Raw genomic sequence first — 15,438 nt, 5'->3', positions numbered from 1 at the left:
CTTCTTGGCTGAACCCTGTCACATATAACCTCAAGGCTGCACAACTGTACCAGCCCCTACTTAGGTATTCACAAGCAGCTTCTTCACAGGTTACACGTTGCTCAGAATTCAGCAGCTAAGATAGTGCTTAGACTTCCCAGGAAAGGTTCCGCTTCTAAAGCGCTTAGAGAATTGCATCAGTTGTCCATTCTCACGAGAGTTGTCTTTAATCTGTTAAAGTCAATAAGAGGAAAATCCTTTGCTGCTTCAGGACCTAAGGCCTGGAGCCATCTTCTGGTTCCTCTTAGACTATGACTAATAAAGTCAGCTTCAAGAAGGGCCTTAAATCATGGCTGTGTCCTACTCCGGATGATCTGTGCTATCGCCTAATCTAACCTGCGCCTTTGTTTTACTTTTTTGCAACAGTCTATGTAAATAGTATCTCTGTGTGAGCCAGCGCCAGGATGTTCTGATTGAGTGATCGGGGCTCTACAAGTTCCTTTTTCATTCATTAACAGAAAGATTGTATACACATTTTTATTATTTCATGAGTTTGTGATATAGTATATACTGAGAAGTATTGTTTATAGCATGTTTGTTGTGCTCCAGACAAATTCTGATTCCTAATAATGTGACAACACTGCAGCTGATGCACCAGAGGTAATGTAGGAAGATGACCACACCACAATAGATGCATTAACATAAATGTAAGACGCTCTCGTGACTACAATAGCTGCATCAGCAAGGAATGTAAGAAGACAACAGCACTGAAACAGATGCAGCATCTAGGAATTGAAGAAGGTGACTCTTCTACACAGATGCAGCATCTAGGAATTGAAGAAGGTGACTCTTCTACACAGATGCAGCATCTAGGAATTGAAGAAGGTGACTCCTTTACACAGATGCATCAGCAAGGACAGCCAGTATTTAACATATAGCAACACCTGCAGGAATGTAGGAAGGGCACACCACTGAAATAGGTGCATCAGCAAAGAATGTAAGAAGACGACTCTATGGCAACAGATGCATAAACACAAATTTAAGAAGGTGATTTGATAGCAACCTCATCAGCAAGAAATGTAAGAAGTTGACATCATTGCAACAAATGCATCAGTAGAGTTATAAGAAGGTGACACGAGTAAAACAGATGCATCAGCAATAAATATAAGACAGTGATACCACTACTAAAGATGCATCCTCAAGGAATGTAAGAAGGAACACCACTTCAACAGTGCACCAGGAAAGAATTAGGAAAATGACACCACTGCAACAGATGGATGTTCAAGGAGTGTCAATATTAGACACCACCATAATAGATGCAGAAGCAGAAAAGTAGAAGGTGACACCCCTGCAACAGATGCATCTGCAAAGGATGGATGAATGTGACACACGGCTAGCTTTAGTGTTGGTGGCGCCAAGGGTAACGATCTTTGTTGGCACCTCCCCCTGCCCCCAGGCCCTGGTAACATCCTTCTCTACTGATGTCCTTACTACAACCTTCCAAGGGTGCCCCTCATCTATCCTTAACCCCTCTCTGGCATGTAATTTTATTTTATAGCACTACTCATATTAATGTAGGGTAACAGAGCACTTAATATTACACACAAATATTATACATAGACAATTAAATAATGTTTCAATGTATAGGAAATGCTAGAAAAGTCAATGAGGGCCACAATGTCTAGGAGTCCTGTCACCCATAATGGAAGGCATTGAGGCCCGTATTTATACTTTTTTTGCGCCGCATTTGCGTCGTTTTTTTACGCAAAAACGGCGCAAACTTGCAAAATGCCATTGTATTTTGTAGGTTTGCGCCGTTTTGCGCCAAAAAGCGGCGCAAATGTGGCGCTAAAAAAAGTATAAATACGGGCCTGTATGTTAAGAGTGCCTCATCTGTAGAACCGAAGGGGCAGATTTACCAAACAGCACACAACACAGAGCAGTAACCAATGTTGCTGCTCCAAGTCCTGTGAAAAGGAGCAAGCATAACAGCAACATCTCTACTAAGACATGGTGTTGTTACTCTTTCCCCTAATGCTGCCTTGAACCAATGCAAACACCCTTGCACCACGGTGCAAGGGTGTGTACGTGATGTCAAGCGTAGCTTCCGTACTGGAAGGGTAACCTTTGGTTTGGTATTGGAAAGATTTCAGCTACAGTTCCCCCTGCTTAGACGCGTTCTACCAATGAGAGTAGATAGGGTGTTTGAACAAAATATTCAGTTAAAAATATTGTGTGGACAAAATATTGTGTCAAGAATATATAGGACACAAATAGTGTGAAGGTAAGTTTCTATGGGTAAGCAACATTTTACTATACTTATTTCCACATATATGTGCCTTGACGATATATATATATATATATATATATATATATATATATATATATATATATATGTTCAAGGTATGCAGATGTGGCATTAAGAATAGAAAATCCATACTTACCTATTTGTACTTCCCTTCTCAATATTTTGGTCCTCGATTTTTTTGACACAATATTCTGTCCACGTGATATTTTTATCTTCGATATTCTATCAGACAACCCTTCAGGTTTCTTCTGGAAAGACATCCCGAGATCCACTTCTTCATATGCCCGGCGCTGCTGCTCAATGATTGTGTGAGGTAAGGCACCTTCCTGCTCCCTGGGTGGCTGAGTGTGTATGGCCTCTGACATAAAGTATGTCCCACTCAAAGTTTCAGCCTGGAGCTCAATGTCTTTAAAATCCTCTCTCAGCTCTCCACCCCCAATGTCTTCTGTGAAAAATACACAATAAACTCACGTTTTGATACAATTCTGTTCAAGACAGTCTGGAGCTCTGATGCTGTCATCTCATTGTCCTATGAAAAGAAAACACAACATTGAAAACGAACAAAAGGGAAACTACAGAGAGCGAATAAAACATATGGCAATGTAAGTTTGTAATTTCAGAAACAACTGTTGAAAAGGGAGACAAAAGCGTGACTAGGGGATAGGAGGAAAGACAATGGACAGCAGAGCTATCTCCCAGGTTACACAAAATGTACGGGATAGAGGAGTGGTGAGCGAGATTAGTGCATGTCTGGAACTGTTTTGACATAACATACGCCCCTGCAGCCTCTTCGGTGGGGGGGGGGGGGGGGGGGGGTTACCCTTCAAAGGGCCCTCCACCGTTCAAGAATACCCCGTTTAGCTGAAGGCCAATGAATATTTCTGGAATATGCGAGGCTCGAGGGCCCCTCGTCACACTGCATGGGGTGGGGGCATCAGCTTGTGGTACTCCACTCATGTACATGCTGTGGATTAGGAAAGAGGATTGTTGGACTTGGAGTGAAAAAACAGGACATTTATTGACGGATTTCTCTAGATTTATTCGTAGAAATGTCGTTTGGAAACTGGTCCAAAACTGCTGAGCAATAATGCAGCATTTCTCACCAGTGCGAGGCGAGCGTGCCTGCCTCTGTTGCACCACACACGACCTGGTGACGAGCACTCTCTGGCTGCCAGCTGAGTCTTTAAAAAGATGGAGGCTGCAAGAGTGGCAGGTCGTTTGGCCTTTGACCTTACGTTTTACGATGTCTCCATTTAACACAGTAGTGTTCCACAGTTGGTATCTTTAGCTCGCCATCTGTAAAGGTGCTTAGTAGAGGCCAGCGAGGCACACAATCAGTGTAATGCTTGAAGAGGTGGACAGGCGTGCTCCGTGGACGGATGGAATGTTGAAAACCTCGCTACTCTTGTCAGATTTTATTTTAGCCAGGAACAAATCACCGTATTTTTTTGTTTTGTTTTAAAGACAAGTCATCCTGTTATCACTTATCTAGCACACTGCATCGCCTCGGCCCGCAGCAATCCAAAAGGCGAGAGGGACTATTTTGGAGTAGCCGTATTTATTTCAGTGAAAAGCACAAGGAAGCACGCTTCTTCCTATGTATGAACCACTCCATGTACTAGTTCGATAAAATTAGGACATGGGAAATATGATAGGATTCCTGATATATTGTTTAGGGATATCTTGGTCCTAATGTAGTTCACCTGTCCCAAACGGGCAACATATTGATGGCCATAGCATGTAGACTAGTACGACTACAGTACTGAGGTTTTTTACCCTTATCATGGTGACCATCATTATATTTAGGGGCATATTTATACTCTGTTTGCACCAAATGTGCATCGAAAATTTTGACGCACATTCGGACCAAACCTTGTCCCATATTTATACTTTGACGCCCGACCCCGCGGACATCAAAAATCCTCAGTGTGCGTCATTTTTTGGATGTGGGTAACCGCCTTGCGTTAATGACATGTAAGGTAGGCGTTCCCGCCCAAGAAATGACTTTAAGGCCTGTGCGCCTTATTTATACTCCTGCGTCATTTTGACGCACAGGAGGGGGTGGGCCTTAAAAAACAACACAGCCTGATGTGCACTGTTTTTTAACGTCTGGGTGAGGGCAGGCGTTGAGGGACCTGTGGGCTCACTTCCATGGTCTCTGACCATGGAAGGAGTCCAGAGGTGCCCTTCCCTGCCCCCAGTGACAGCCCCTGCCACCCTCGCCCACCCCTGGAGGACACCCATGGATAGGGGGACCCATCCCAGGCAAGTACAGGTAAGTTGAGGTAAGTATATTTTTTTTAAAGTGGCATAGGGGGGCCTAATTTGGACCCCCCCCTACATGCCACTGTGCCCAATGACCATGCCCAGGGGACAAAAGTCCCCTGGGCATGGCCATTGGACAAGGGGGCATGACTCCTGTCTTTGCTAAGACAGGAGTCATTTCAATGGGGGTTGTGCATCAAAAACTGGCACAAGTCCGGTTTGAGGCATGATTTTTGCCTCAAACTTGACTTGCACCATTTTTTGACGCACAAACCCCATTTTCCCCTACGCCGGCGCTGTCTGGTTTGAGTCATTTTTTTAAACTCTGAGCAGTCCGCAGCACCGGCTAACGGCATTCCTTAAATGAGGCGCTTGCCTGGCGCGTAGGAATGGCGTTAGCCGGCGGTAAAAAAATTTACGCAAACCAGCGCTGGCACTGGTTTGCGTCAAAAAGTATAAATATGGCCCTTAATTTGCAAGGTTACACCCTAGATAGCTGTATATTTTCTATCCCTACAGTATCAAGAGTTCCCAGACTACTGGTTGAGCCCACCAATCTGGGTGAGAGGGTCCAGTGATGAAGCATGCAGCAAGGTGTTGGCGGGTGAGGACTCCTTTACAACCTTATTAGGTTTTCTGTGCAGGGTCACATAATTGGACTCTCTTAGACTTTCTAAATTAGGGTTACCTTACCTTTTTTGGAATCGTAACTAAAGGGAGATGGTAAGATTCTCCAAGAAACATCTCCCCATTTCCCCCTCTTAGTCTGAATAAGAGATGTGAGAGAGGCAATCTTAAAATTGAAGGGAAAGTTTCCTTTGCTTATGATGAGCCAGTCATTGAGCTGGTCATAGTTGATAGCAGGGTCATACAGCTCGGATGGGGTAGAGGTGAGACATGGATGGCCAGAACTTGGACAAAACAGAGTGAATATTTTTAAAAAGACAGATGAGAAGGTGAACTGGCATCTAGTTTACAATCCTCCACAGCACCAGGCAGACCCAGACACCCAGTCTCAAACACCTGGCCTACCTTAATCATGCCCAGGAGCCGGCCCTCCATTAGAGCGTGGGAGCATCGCCCCACTGGGAAAAATTCCCCCAGACACTGGCCAGAAATAAAAAAAAAGATGGTAATAAAGTTAATTTATTACCATTTTATTTTTCATCACCCGTCCCGAAACCGAATGTCAGGATGGGGCGGGGCTAGCTGAGTGCCAGCAGCGCCGTGTAATTCCTGGTATTGGAATAATGGGGTGCTGCAGGTTAGGGTTGAGGTGCACTGAGTTGTATGTGGGCTTCAGTACGGCACACAAGATCAGAAGTGAGGTATGTTAATGGGGTTATGTGTGGATCCTAGTATTGCTGTGTCAGTGTTGCCAAGTGTTCGCCTGGAGGTGCCCTGGTGAAGCTGCGAGTGGGGCCCAGCTTGGGAGTGGCTTTGCCTCTGAACCACAAAAGCGACAAGGGGCGTGTGTATGAGCCTTAGTACTGAGCAGAAACATGCACTGAATGTTAGAACTGATGGATTCTGGCGGAGCTGTGGTGGTTCCCATCAACAGTGGCATTGGATGTTAGACTTGAGGTGCAATGGCGGAGCTGTGTTTTGCTCTTTAGGGTCCAGTATTGGTTTTGCAGTGGGACTGAATATTGGAATTGAGCTGCTGTAAGGAACTGTATGTGAGCGGGGTACCAGTATAGGGAAGGAGGTTACCTCCCTGGGTAGAATTGAGGTGCACTGATGGAGCTGCGCACGAGGTCCCAGTATTGGAACAGCAGTGTGTCCTGACTGTAAGAACTAAGGTGCTCTAGCAGACTGTGTGTGGGGGGTTCTGGCATGGGCACAGCAGAGGGGCTTGGAGTGTGTGAACTGAGATACACTGATGGAGCTGTGCCCGAAGGTCCCTGTACTGAACAGCAGTGTGTACTGACTGTAAGAACTGAGGTGCTCTGGCAGGCAGCGTGTGTGGGGTTCTGGCATGGCTGAGGGGCTTGGAGTGTGCGAACTGAGGTGCACTGATGAAGCTGCACCCGATGTCCCAGTACCGGAACAGAAGTGTGTACTGTCTTTTAGGATTGCAGAGCCCTGGTAGAGCTGGGTGCCTAGGCTATAAGCAATTACAAGCAATCTTCAGCCCCTGGGACCACAGGCAAGCACACTTGGTAAAAAAAATCCAAGCCAAGGAAGGGCGCGAGGCAGGCGGCTGAGAGAGGGTGCAGAGAGCCTACAAAGACCAAATGTGGCCAATATAACAGCCTGATATATAGCCTTGTTTACAGCTAAGCTCAGAGCAAGAATGCTCTGCAAATGAAAAGGGAAGCTTCCAAGGACAGGAGCAGGAAACCAAGAAAAAAAAAGTCCCCTACAGACCAGATGAACAGGACAAAGCCTAATTATACAGTAGGTGGCCCCTGCTCCCACACAGAAGAAGGAGGGACAAAGAGGCGCGATTGACCACTAGCAAGCAAGGATTTTTAAATGACACAAACTAACAAATGAAATAGCTGGAAGCCCACAGAAGAAGTATACTTAAAAGTATACAAGAGGTTGTTCACTTACGCTCGACCTAAGTCTGCAGTTGGAGGTGGAGAAATGGCCATGATCAGGATGGGAAGGGGGGCAGGGGCAGCAGGGGACCCCCCCATAAAAAAGAAACCAAAAATGTCAATTGCCTCTGGGTAAACACCAGCGTCAAGAGTGTGTCTGTGTTTGCATCGTGCTGCCAGCAAATCTGCTGTTGGATTGTGAAATGAAAGGATAATAAAATAGAATAAATGTGTTTCACACATTTATTGTGACCAGACATTAGCTAACTTGGTCAAGGCCATGTTATACTACTTTTTCTTGTTTATCACACAAAACCCCTAAATATCTTTCTATTTCAGACACTATAAAGACACACTGCTGATGGCAACATTCCCCTCCTCTTAAGTTCCTTCCAACATGAACGTTTCTTACTGAACCTTCATCTCCTCGGATCCTCTTACCTGCCCCACCAGCTTTTGGAACAGACTCTTGAATTCTTTGTCATCAATGGAGTCAGATTCGTGAGGCTGTGGAAGAAAATAAAATGTTAGTTTGAGGCATCCTCACAGCTTTGCGCTCCCCGGGGCACTTTGATGTAACAGCAAGGGCCACAGGCCCTTTCTGTAATACAGATAGCGCTGGTGCACAAACAGCGCCAGCGCTATCACCAGAGGGTGTCCCTCATTTGCATTTAGGCATGGCCCCATGCAAATGAGGTAATCCCTTTGCCTCTGTGCCAGCGCCGTCTCACAGACATGAGTGCAGAAGCAAAGAAGCTGTCAGGAGGCGCACTGACTGTGCGTCACCTAAAAGGTGGCACACTGTCAGTGCGCCATCTCATGAAGTCCTCTGGAGGGGGTGAAAGGGGATCCTATTGACCACCCCGGCAATATCCCCTTGCAGGCGGGTGCAGTCACTCACTGCACCCGCCTGCAAGGGAATCTCTAATCCCCCTTAAAAGTGCAGGGGAGTTGCCACCTGCACAGTGAAACATGGAGCAGCTGTAAAGCAGCCACTCAGTCTTTCACTTGAATGCGCCACCCCAGGGCAGCGCAAGTTCACAGCTGCTCAGGGGGTAGTGGATTCAAGGTAATCAGGCACACTTTATCTGTTTGCCCACTGCGCACTTGTATTAAGGTGCATCGTTTACAAACAGAGAAAGTGCGCCCTATGTGGACTCCCTAAATATGATATTTCCACCCTAGATTCAAACCTCAGTCTTCATTAATATGACATTGCAACCATTAGCTCAATAAAGAAGACAATGCTACGTATCTGAGGTACAGACCAATGTAGGACACCCTTGTCTTATCATCATAGATGACACAGAATCTGGTCGGTGATGGAAACCTCAGGCCTCTGTGAAGAGGCACTTCTACAGATCCCGCAGCATGTAGCTATGCTAATGGCAGACTGGGCCCTATTCAAATGCCATAACGTGAAAACAAGCTCTGAAATTAGAAGCAGAACAGTAGACAATAATTTTAAGTGTTCTTCCTCAACACAGTTCTATCCAAACACTTAACTAATAAGCAGATTCTTAGTTACACGAGTCTTGTGGGTGTGAGGGAAGCATTAAGTATAGCATCATCTAACATAAAAGCATGCACTCAGATTGGAGACTCCTTAAACTTCACAGTGTCCTGGTTTTCCAAAACACGTTTAATGCATCTACTCTATGAGGGAAATCTACTACAGTGACCACATCAGAGAAGAGGAAGTCAGGCTCCATCCTCAAAGATGATCACGACTTAATATTCATTAGGCAGGTCTTTCTGTGACCATGTATGATTGGAGATTTTGTGATATACCCTATTAGTACATAGGATGCATCACAATATTAAAGACTGGCAGCATTTTCGGTGTGCAGTTTCTGACTTTTTGGTACCAGTCTTTTAGTACATCTCACTCTGTACTCCTTTTTTTTGTGAAAGACAAAAAAAAGTATGCGTATGTGATCGATCGATTATAGGTGTGTAAATCAGTGTATGAGAAATGTTGCATAAGATAGAGTACTACAAGGTGTAGGAGTCACGTACCATCCATACTTGTAGGCTGTATAGTTTAAGAGTGTTTGGTCTGGAGAAGCACAAACTAAGAATTGAAAATGTAACAATATGGTTGGGGGCTCTCTTGAATAATAAGTATTGTTTTCTACCGAAATGAACACCTTTTTGAAACATTAGGATTATGAAAGACAGGAAAAACACGTAACGCTCTAATCCGTACCTTGCAGTACACATTCAGTTGTTTGATGACAGTTACTGTTCTAAATTAGGATTTTAATTTACAAATTGCAAGTAACAGAAAGACCTCTCCAACAAAAGCAGTAACCCACTGACCTATTTGCATTATATACACTCTTTGATGTTCATGAGACATGTTCTTTGCAGCAGACATATTAACCATCTGTGCTTCCTTAAACCTTCTACTAGAGAAAACTCCAATCTCTCTCCAGGCAGAACATTCATCACCAGAGTTTTCTAGACAATTTTTATTGTTGCCTGAAAATTGCTGAGGGCAAGGAACCTGGCAGATGGTGCTTTTAAAACCATACTATGCCTGCAAACATGGCGCCCACACCCAAAGTCAGCACCCGGTTGGTGGCACCGATCGCACCTCCCTAGAGCTGGCCCTGTTTGTGATAAGTACTGAGAGCAGTACTGGATAGTTTGTGCTTGTGATTGATTTTGAGACCAGTAATGCAAACTATGCAATATTGGTCTCAAAGCTAAAAACGTACACACTGGCTGTGACTGAGTCGTCAGTGCTAAGGCACCACCTGTCTATGCCACATTTCCTAGAGGAGGTAAAAATATTCAGAATCTAATGGGCGACTTTCAATAATTGTGTGTGCTCCCTCTGAGTCCATTCTTTGCTTTCATTTGAACCCCAAAATAAAGATGCACTTAGTTGTATGTCTGCCAATCTTAACTGTTTTGTGGTTTCGTGTTTTGGTTTGTGGATTAGAGAATCATCAGTAACCCTGCTTAGGCCTTTTATTTTTGAAACACAAGATCCCTTTTCTATGGAAACTAATCTCCAGATAGCTCAATCTTTTTGACTTGTTTTGAAAATTGTTTAGTTATAGCTCTTTTAATCACACTGGTAAAGACTAGAGGGCCCACACAAACTGCTATACTCTTGGGCTGTTTTTATCATGTCCTGTAATGCTTCTAGTGGTCTCTGACTGTGTAGGGATGGCCCTCCCATTTGTTAATGCATCTATAGCTAAAAGCATGCTACCATGGCATATTAGAGTATGGTATAAAATCAACGTAGTTGGAGATGGTGAACTTCAAGCCTTAGCTGTCTGACCACGTGCTATAAGTGTCACAGTCAGCCTGTAAATCATCTCATAGCGATGAATAAGAAACTCAGGGTGTTATCTTGGGTTGAGATATTTGAGGGACCACATATCATCAAGATGACTCATAAATGTCCCTGGTTCAAGGTCAGAAAGTACTCCCATCTGCTTCCATCTACATTTGAGAAAATGTCAGACTTTTTTAGAATTCAGAACAAATTCAGAGAGGCTGTTGGGACTCTGCAACTGTTGGAGATTCCCTTGACTACTTGCGGTGGAACGACTTACAGATGTCGCGATATACACGTGAACAGTTCTGTATGTGGACATTTTATGCATCTTCAAAACATTATCATATATGAGAAAATGTTACCCAGTGAAAGATGCCTTTCCCCTGTAAAACGTCAGTTTTAGGACATCCTTATTGCTCACTCCTCATCCCTGATTCTCATCTACGTCTCATCCTTCTTCCATACTTATCTTCCTTCATGCCTATATCTCATCCCTCAATCCTGCTTTTCATCCTGACATCTCATCCTTCATCCCTACTTCTGATCCATCTCCCTTACTTCTCATATATAATCCCTATTTCTCATCCATCATCCTTGTTCCTCACCACTACTTCTCTTCCATCATCCATATGTCCCATCCCTGCTTCTCATCCGTACCATTTATCCATCATCCCTACTTCTCACCCATCATCCCTGCTTCTCATCCCTACTTCTCATCCATCATTGCTACTTTTCATCCATTATCCCTACTTCTCAACCCATCCCTATTTCTTATCTTTTATTCTTAAGTCGTACCCCTACTTCTCTATTTTCCCTATTTATCACCAATCACTCTTACTACTCATTCCTACTTCTCATCTATCACCCCTAGCTTTCATTCATCACCCTACTTCTCATCCAAACTTCTCAGGCTGTATTTTGAGAGACCAATATAATGCAGCCCTCTCTGTTGGCTGTTGCCAACCAATCAGAGTTTCACAACATTGAAAGTGTGTTGGTATGACTGAAGGATATGAATGAGAAGTAGTAATGAGGTATGGGAAGAAGGGATGAGCCATAGGGATGAAATATCGAATGAGAAGTAGGGATGACAGATGATTCATAAGAAGTAGGGATAAGAAGTAGGGATGATGAATGATGGATAAGTATGGATGATGGATGAGAAGTAAAGAAGATGGATGAGAAGTAGCGATGATGGATGAGAAGTAGAGATGATGGATAAGAAGTAGGGATGATGATTTATGGATGGATAACGGATGATGCATGAAAAGTTAGGAACATGGATGAAAAATAGGGATGAGAAGTAGGGATGATGGTTGAGAAGCAGGAATGATGTATGATGGGTGAGAAGAAGGGATGAGAAGTAGGGATGAGAAGAAAGGATGATGGGTGAGAAGCAGGGATCATGGACGAGAAGTGGAGATGAGAAGTAAGAATGATGGGTGAGAATTAGAGTTAAGAAGTAGAGATAATCGTTACAAAGCAGAGACGAGGGATGAGAAGGAGGATATGAAGGAAGACAATTGGGGGCGACAGTTGAGAAGGAATAGTTTCTTACCTGTAACTCCAGTTCTCTCATAGGGGTATTTCCAAGATAGTCATAAGTGCTGAATAGTACTGCCTGCCTGCGGGGACCCCAGAGCATTTTTCTAAAAAATATCTTCTTAAGTGTTGATGTTTGCCTTTCTTCAGGAAGGCCTGCAAAGTCACTTAAGAATGTCATTATGCAGCCTAAATGAGAGGCTACGAAATACCAAAATTCTTCATCCTCTTTGGTTGAAAAAAGGTCCTGCCAGGCAGATATGCATTCAAATGCATGAATATATTTAATGTTTTACAGAAAAAATCTTTCACAAACCTTTTTGCAACATTACATAAGGGTGAAGAAGTGCAGGGCAGTGTAGCCCATAGGCTGCCATTATACAGACTAAAAAGTAAAACTGTGCCTTTAAGAGCAGGTGGTCCTCCGATATCCCATCATGCTCAGAAAAAGGCAGTTACCTCAGTTCTTTTTGTAGGCTTTACTAGCTGAGATGAAAATGTCTTTAAACTATTATTTTGTCTATTCCACTGGGGAGGAGGGAGGGTCGCTTATAGAAACCATAGAAATACCCCTACAAGAGAACTGGAGTTACAGGTAAGAAACTATTCCTTCTCTCATAGGGGATTTCCATGTATATTCATAAGCGTTGAATAGACAGAACAATAGAGTGATATTTCTTTAAGCAAAGAGAGTTCGACACAGAAGCTTGACCTACTTGAGCATCTGCCCTTGCATCAGAATTAAGGCAGTAGTGCTTAGTACACGTGTGGACAGACCTCCAAGTAGCAGCCTTTCAAATATCTGCTAAGGGAATGTTGCTCATCAAAGCAGTTGTGGCTGCTTTGCACCTGGTAGAATGTGCTTTAGGTCTGCCAACAAGGGACTTATTGGCTAACTGGTAACAAAGCAAAATACACAACACAATCCACCTGGATAGAGACTGCTTGGAGGTGGCAAGGCCTGTTCAAAGTGGGCCATAGTTAATGAACAGTTGCCGTGACTTGCAAAAGGATTTAGTTTTGTCTAAGTAAAATTTTAAAACCCTTTTCACATCAAGAGAGTGCAGTGTTCTATCTGCAGGAGTAGATGGGTTTTGAAAGAAAGTTGGTATAGAAATAGTCTGGTTTACATGAGAATCACATATAACTTTTGGTAGGAATTTTGGATGTGTTCTCATTACAACCTTGGAAGAATGAAAAAGGGTGTATGGTACATGAGCACAAAGGACCTGGATCTCACTGACCCTGCGAGCTGATGTAATTGCAAGGAAGGCTGTTTTCCAAGTGAGATGTTGGAGAGATGCCTTGTGTATTGGCTCAAAAGGATGCTGCATTAGACATGAAAGAACTACGTTATGCTCCCATGGCGGAGATGGACGCCTAGTATGAGGAAAAACATTTTTAACCCTTCTAGGAAGTCTCTAATGACTGGAATTGTAAAGAAAGAGGTTTGTGAAGGACGTTTCTTGTATGTAGTGAGAGCTGCGAGGTTTGCGTTTATAGACGAGAATTGCAAACCAGATTTTGCTAGCTGCAATAGGTATGGAAGAATAGTATCTTCTCTGCATAATGTGGGATCTATGTTCTTGTCCAAACACCAAATGCAGAATCTTTTCCATTTTAAGGCATATGCTGATCTGGTAAATGGTTGTTTTGCTTCTCTTAGAACGTCCATACAGTCTTGTGGCAGATTAAGGTGCCCATACTACACTAGCTCAGGAGCCATGCTGCCAATTTCAATGACGAGAAAATGGGATGTCTCATCTGTCCTCCGAATTTCATCGGAAGGTCTGGCCTGTATGGCAGCCTGACATGTGGATGGAGTGACCGGTGAAGAAGGTCTGGAAACTACCATTGTCGGGGCCATTCCCGAGAGCCAGGAGGATCATTATCGCTTTGGAGCTGGACAGTTTGATCAGGACTGCCAGGATCAGGGGAAGTGGCGGAAAGACGTAAAGAAATTTGTCTGACCAGTCTATCCATAGGGCATTCCCTAATGTCCCTGGATGGTAGTACCTGGAGGTGAAGTTTAGCCATTTTATGTTGTCTGCTGTTGCAAACAGATCTATAGAAGGGGTGACCCACATTGAGAAGATGTATTGTATGATGTTGTCGTGCAGCACCCACTCATGGTTTTCGTCCAGCGCTCTGCCAAGAGCGTCTGCCTCTACATTCTCTATGCCTGGGAGGTGAGTCGCTGTTATTATTAGGTTCCTGACCAGAAGCCAGTTTCTTATTGTCTGCCCTTCCAATGATAGGGTTCGGGATCTGGTGCCCCCCCTGCTTGTTCAGGTAATACATGGTGGCTGTATTGTTTGTCTGAACAAGTACAGTATTTGTGGTGAATGCCGGCAAAAAGGCTTTGAGTGTCAGATGCACTGCCAGTAGCTCTAGGAGACTGATGTGACACAATCTCTCCTTCTGAGAACAAGAGCCTTGAATCTGCAGATGATCCATATGGGCACCCCATCCTAGCAACGATGCGTCTGTGACTTTCGTCTGCAAGGGGACTTGCTGGTGGAAGGACATCCCTTTCAGAAGATTGTTCGGAGAACACCACCACTTGAGGGACCATGTTGCATGTGGGGAGAGAGTAATCTTGTCCTCCCAATCGTTTATTAGCTGATACCATTGATTTTCTAGACACTCCTGCAAGGGTCTCATGTGGAGGCGAGCTTTGGGAGTGAGGTGGATGCAATAAGCCATCGATCCTAGAAGAGATGAGACTATTCTTGCTGTTGACTGAGGCGCTTTCTCGAGAGCTTGAAATTTCAGAAGGATCGATAAACGTCACTCCTCCGAAGGAAACACCTTTGCTTGAATGGTGTAGATGGTGGCACCTAAGTAGTGCAGCCTCTGGACAGGTGATGAGGTTGACTTGACAAGGTTGACTTGAAGGCCCAATCGTTGAAGAAGTTGGTAAGTCCAATTGAAATGTAGTTGCGCTTCTTGAGATTTGGCTGCCTTTATGAGCCAATCATCTAGATAGGGATAGACAAAGATTCAATGCTTTCTTAGATGGGCTGCCGCCACAGCCATGCATTTGGAGAACATTCTGGGCGCTGACTTGAGGCCAAATAGGAGCACTGCAAATTGGTAATGGTCTTGTCCCACAAGAAACCTTTGGAACTTCCGATGCTTCCTGGCAATGGGGATGTGGAAGTATGCATTGTGAAGGTCAATGGAACATAGCCAATCTCCCTACTGAATCAGGGGATATATCTGATGCAAAGCCAGCATTCTGAATTTCTCCTTTCAAATCCATTTGTCGGCTATTCTTAGATCGAGAATAGGTCTGAATTCGTGCTGGTCTTTCTTTGGTATTAGGAAATACCTTGAGTAAATCCCTTTTCTACGTTGATTAGTGGGAACATGTTCTATTGCCTTCATTTGTATTATGATGTTGACCTCTGCCCTGAGAGAATTGAGATGTGACATGGAGGGCTTCAGTGGAATAGAAGGTGGAGGGTTTGTAAACCTGAGACGATAACCTTTTTGCA

At 44.1% G+C, this 15,438-nt stretch overlaps 1 protein-coding gene across 1 annotated transcript in view; it reads right to left on the bottom strand.

The window, feature by feature from the left end:
- LOC138295493 (calpain-8-like) overlaps positions 1–15,438 on the bottom strand; it is a 187,902-nt gene that overhangs the window by 22,228 nt on the left and 150,236 nt on the right. The window contains exons 14-15 of the mRNA XM_069233833.1: positions 7,540–7,605; positions 2,759–2,816 (exon numbers count right to left, since the gene is read on the bottom strand). Coding sequence (XP_069089934.1) covers positions 2,759–2,816; positions 7,540–7,605 — 124 coding nt within the window. The remainder of the gene's footprint in view (positions 1–2,758; positions 2,817–7,539; positions 7,606–15,438) is intronic.

Source organism: Pleurodeles waltl, chromosome 5 (assembly GCF_031143425.1).
Source record: "Pleurodeles waltl isolate 20211129_DDA chromosome 5, aPleWal1.hap1.20221129, whole genome shotgun sequence".
Lineage (NCBI taxonomy): Eukaryota > Metazoa > Chordata > Amphibia > Caudata > Salamandridae > Pleurodeles > Pleurodeles waltl.
The sequence above is the reverse complement of the archived record's forward strand: the minus strand, read 5'-3'. Positions and strand labels throughout refer to the sequence as shown.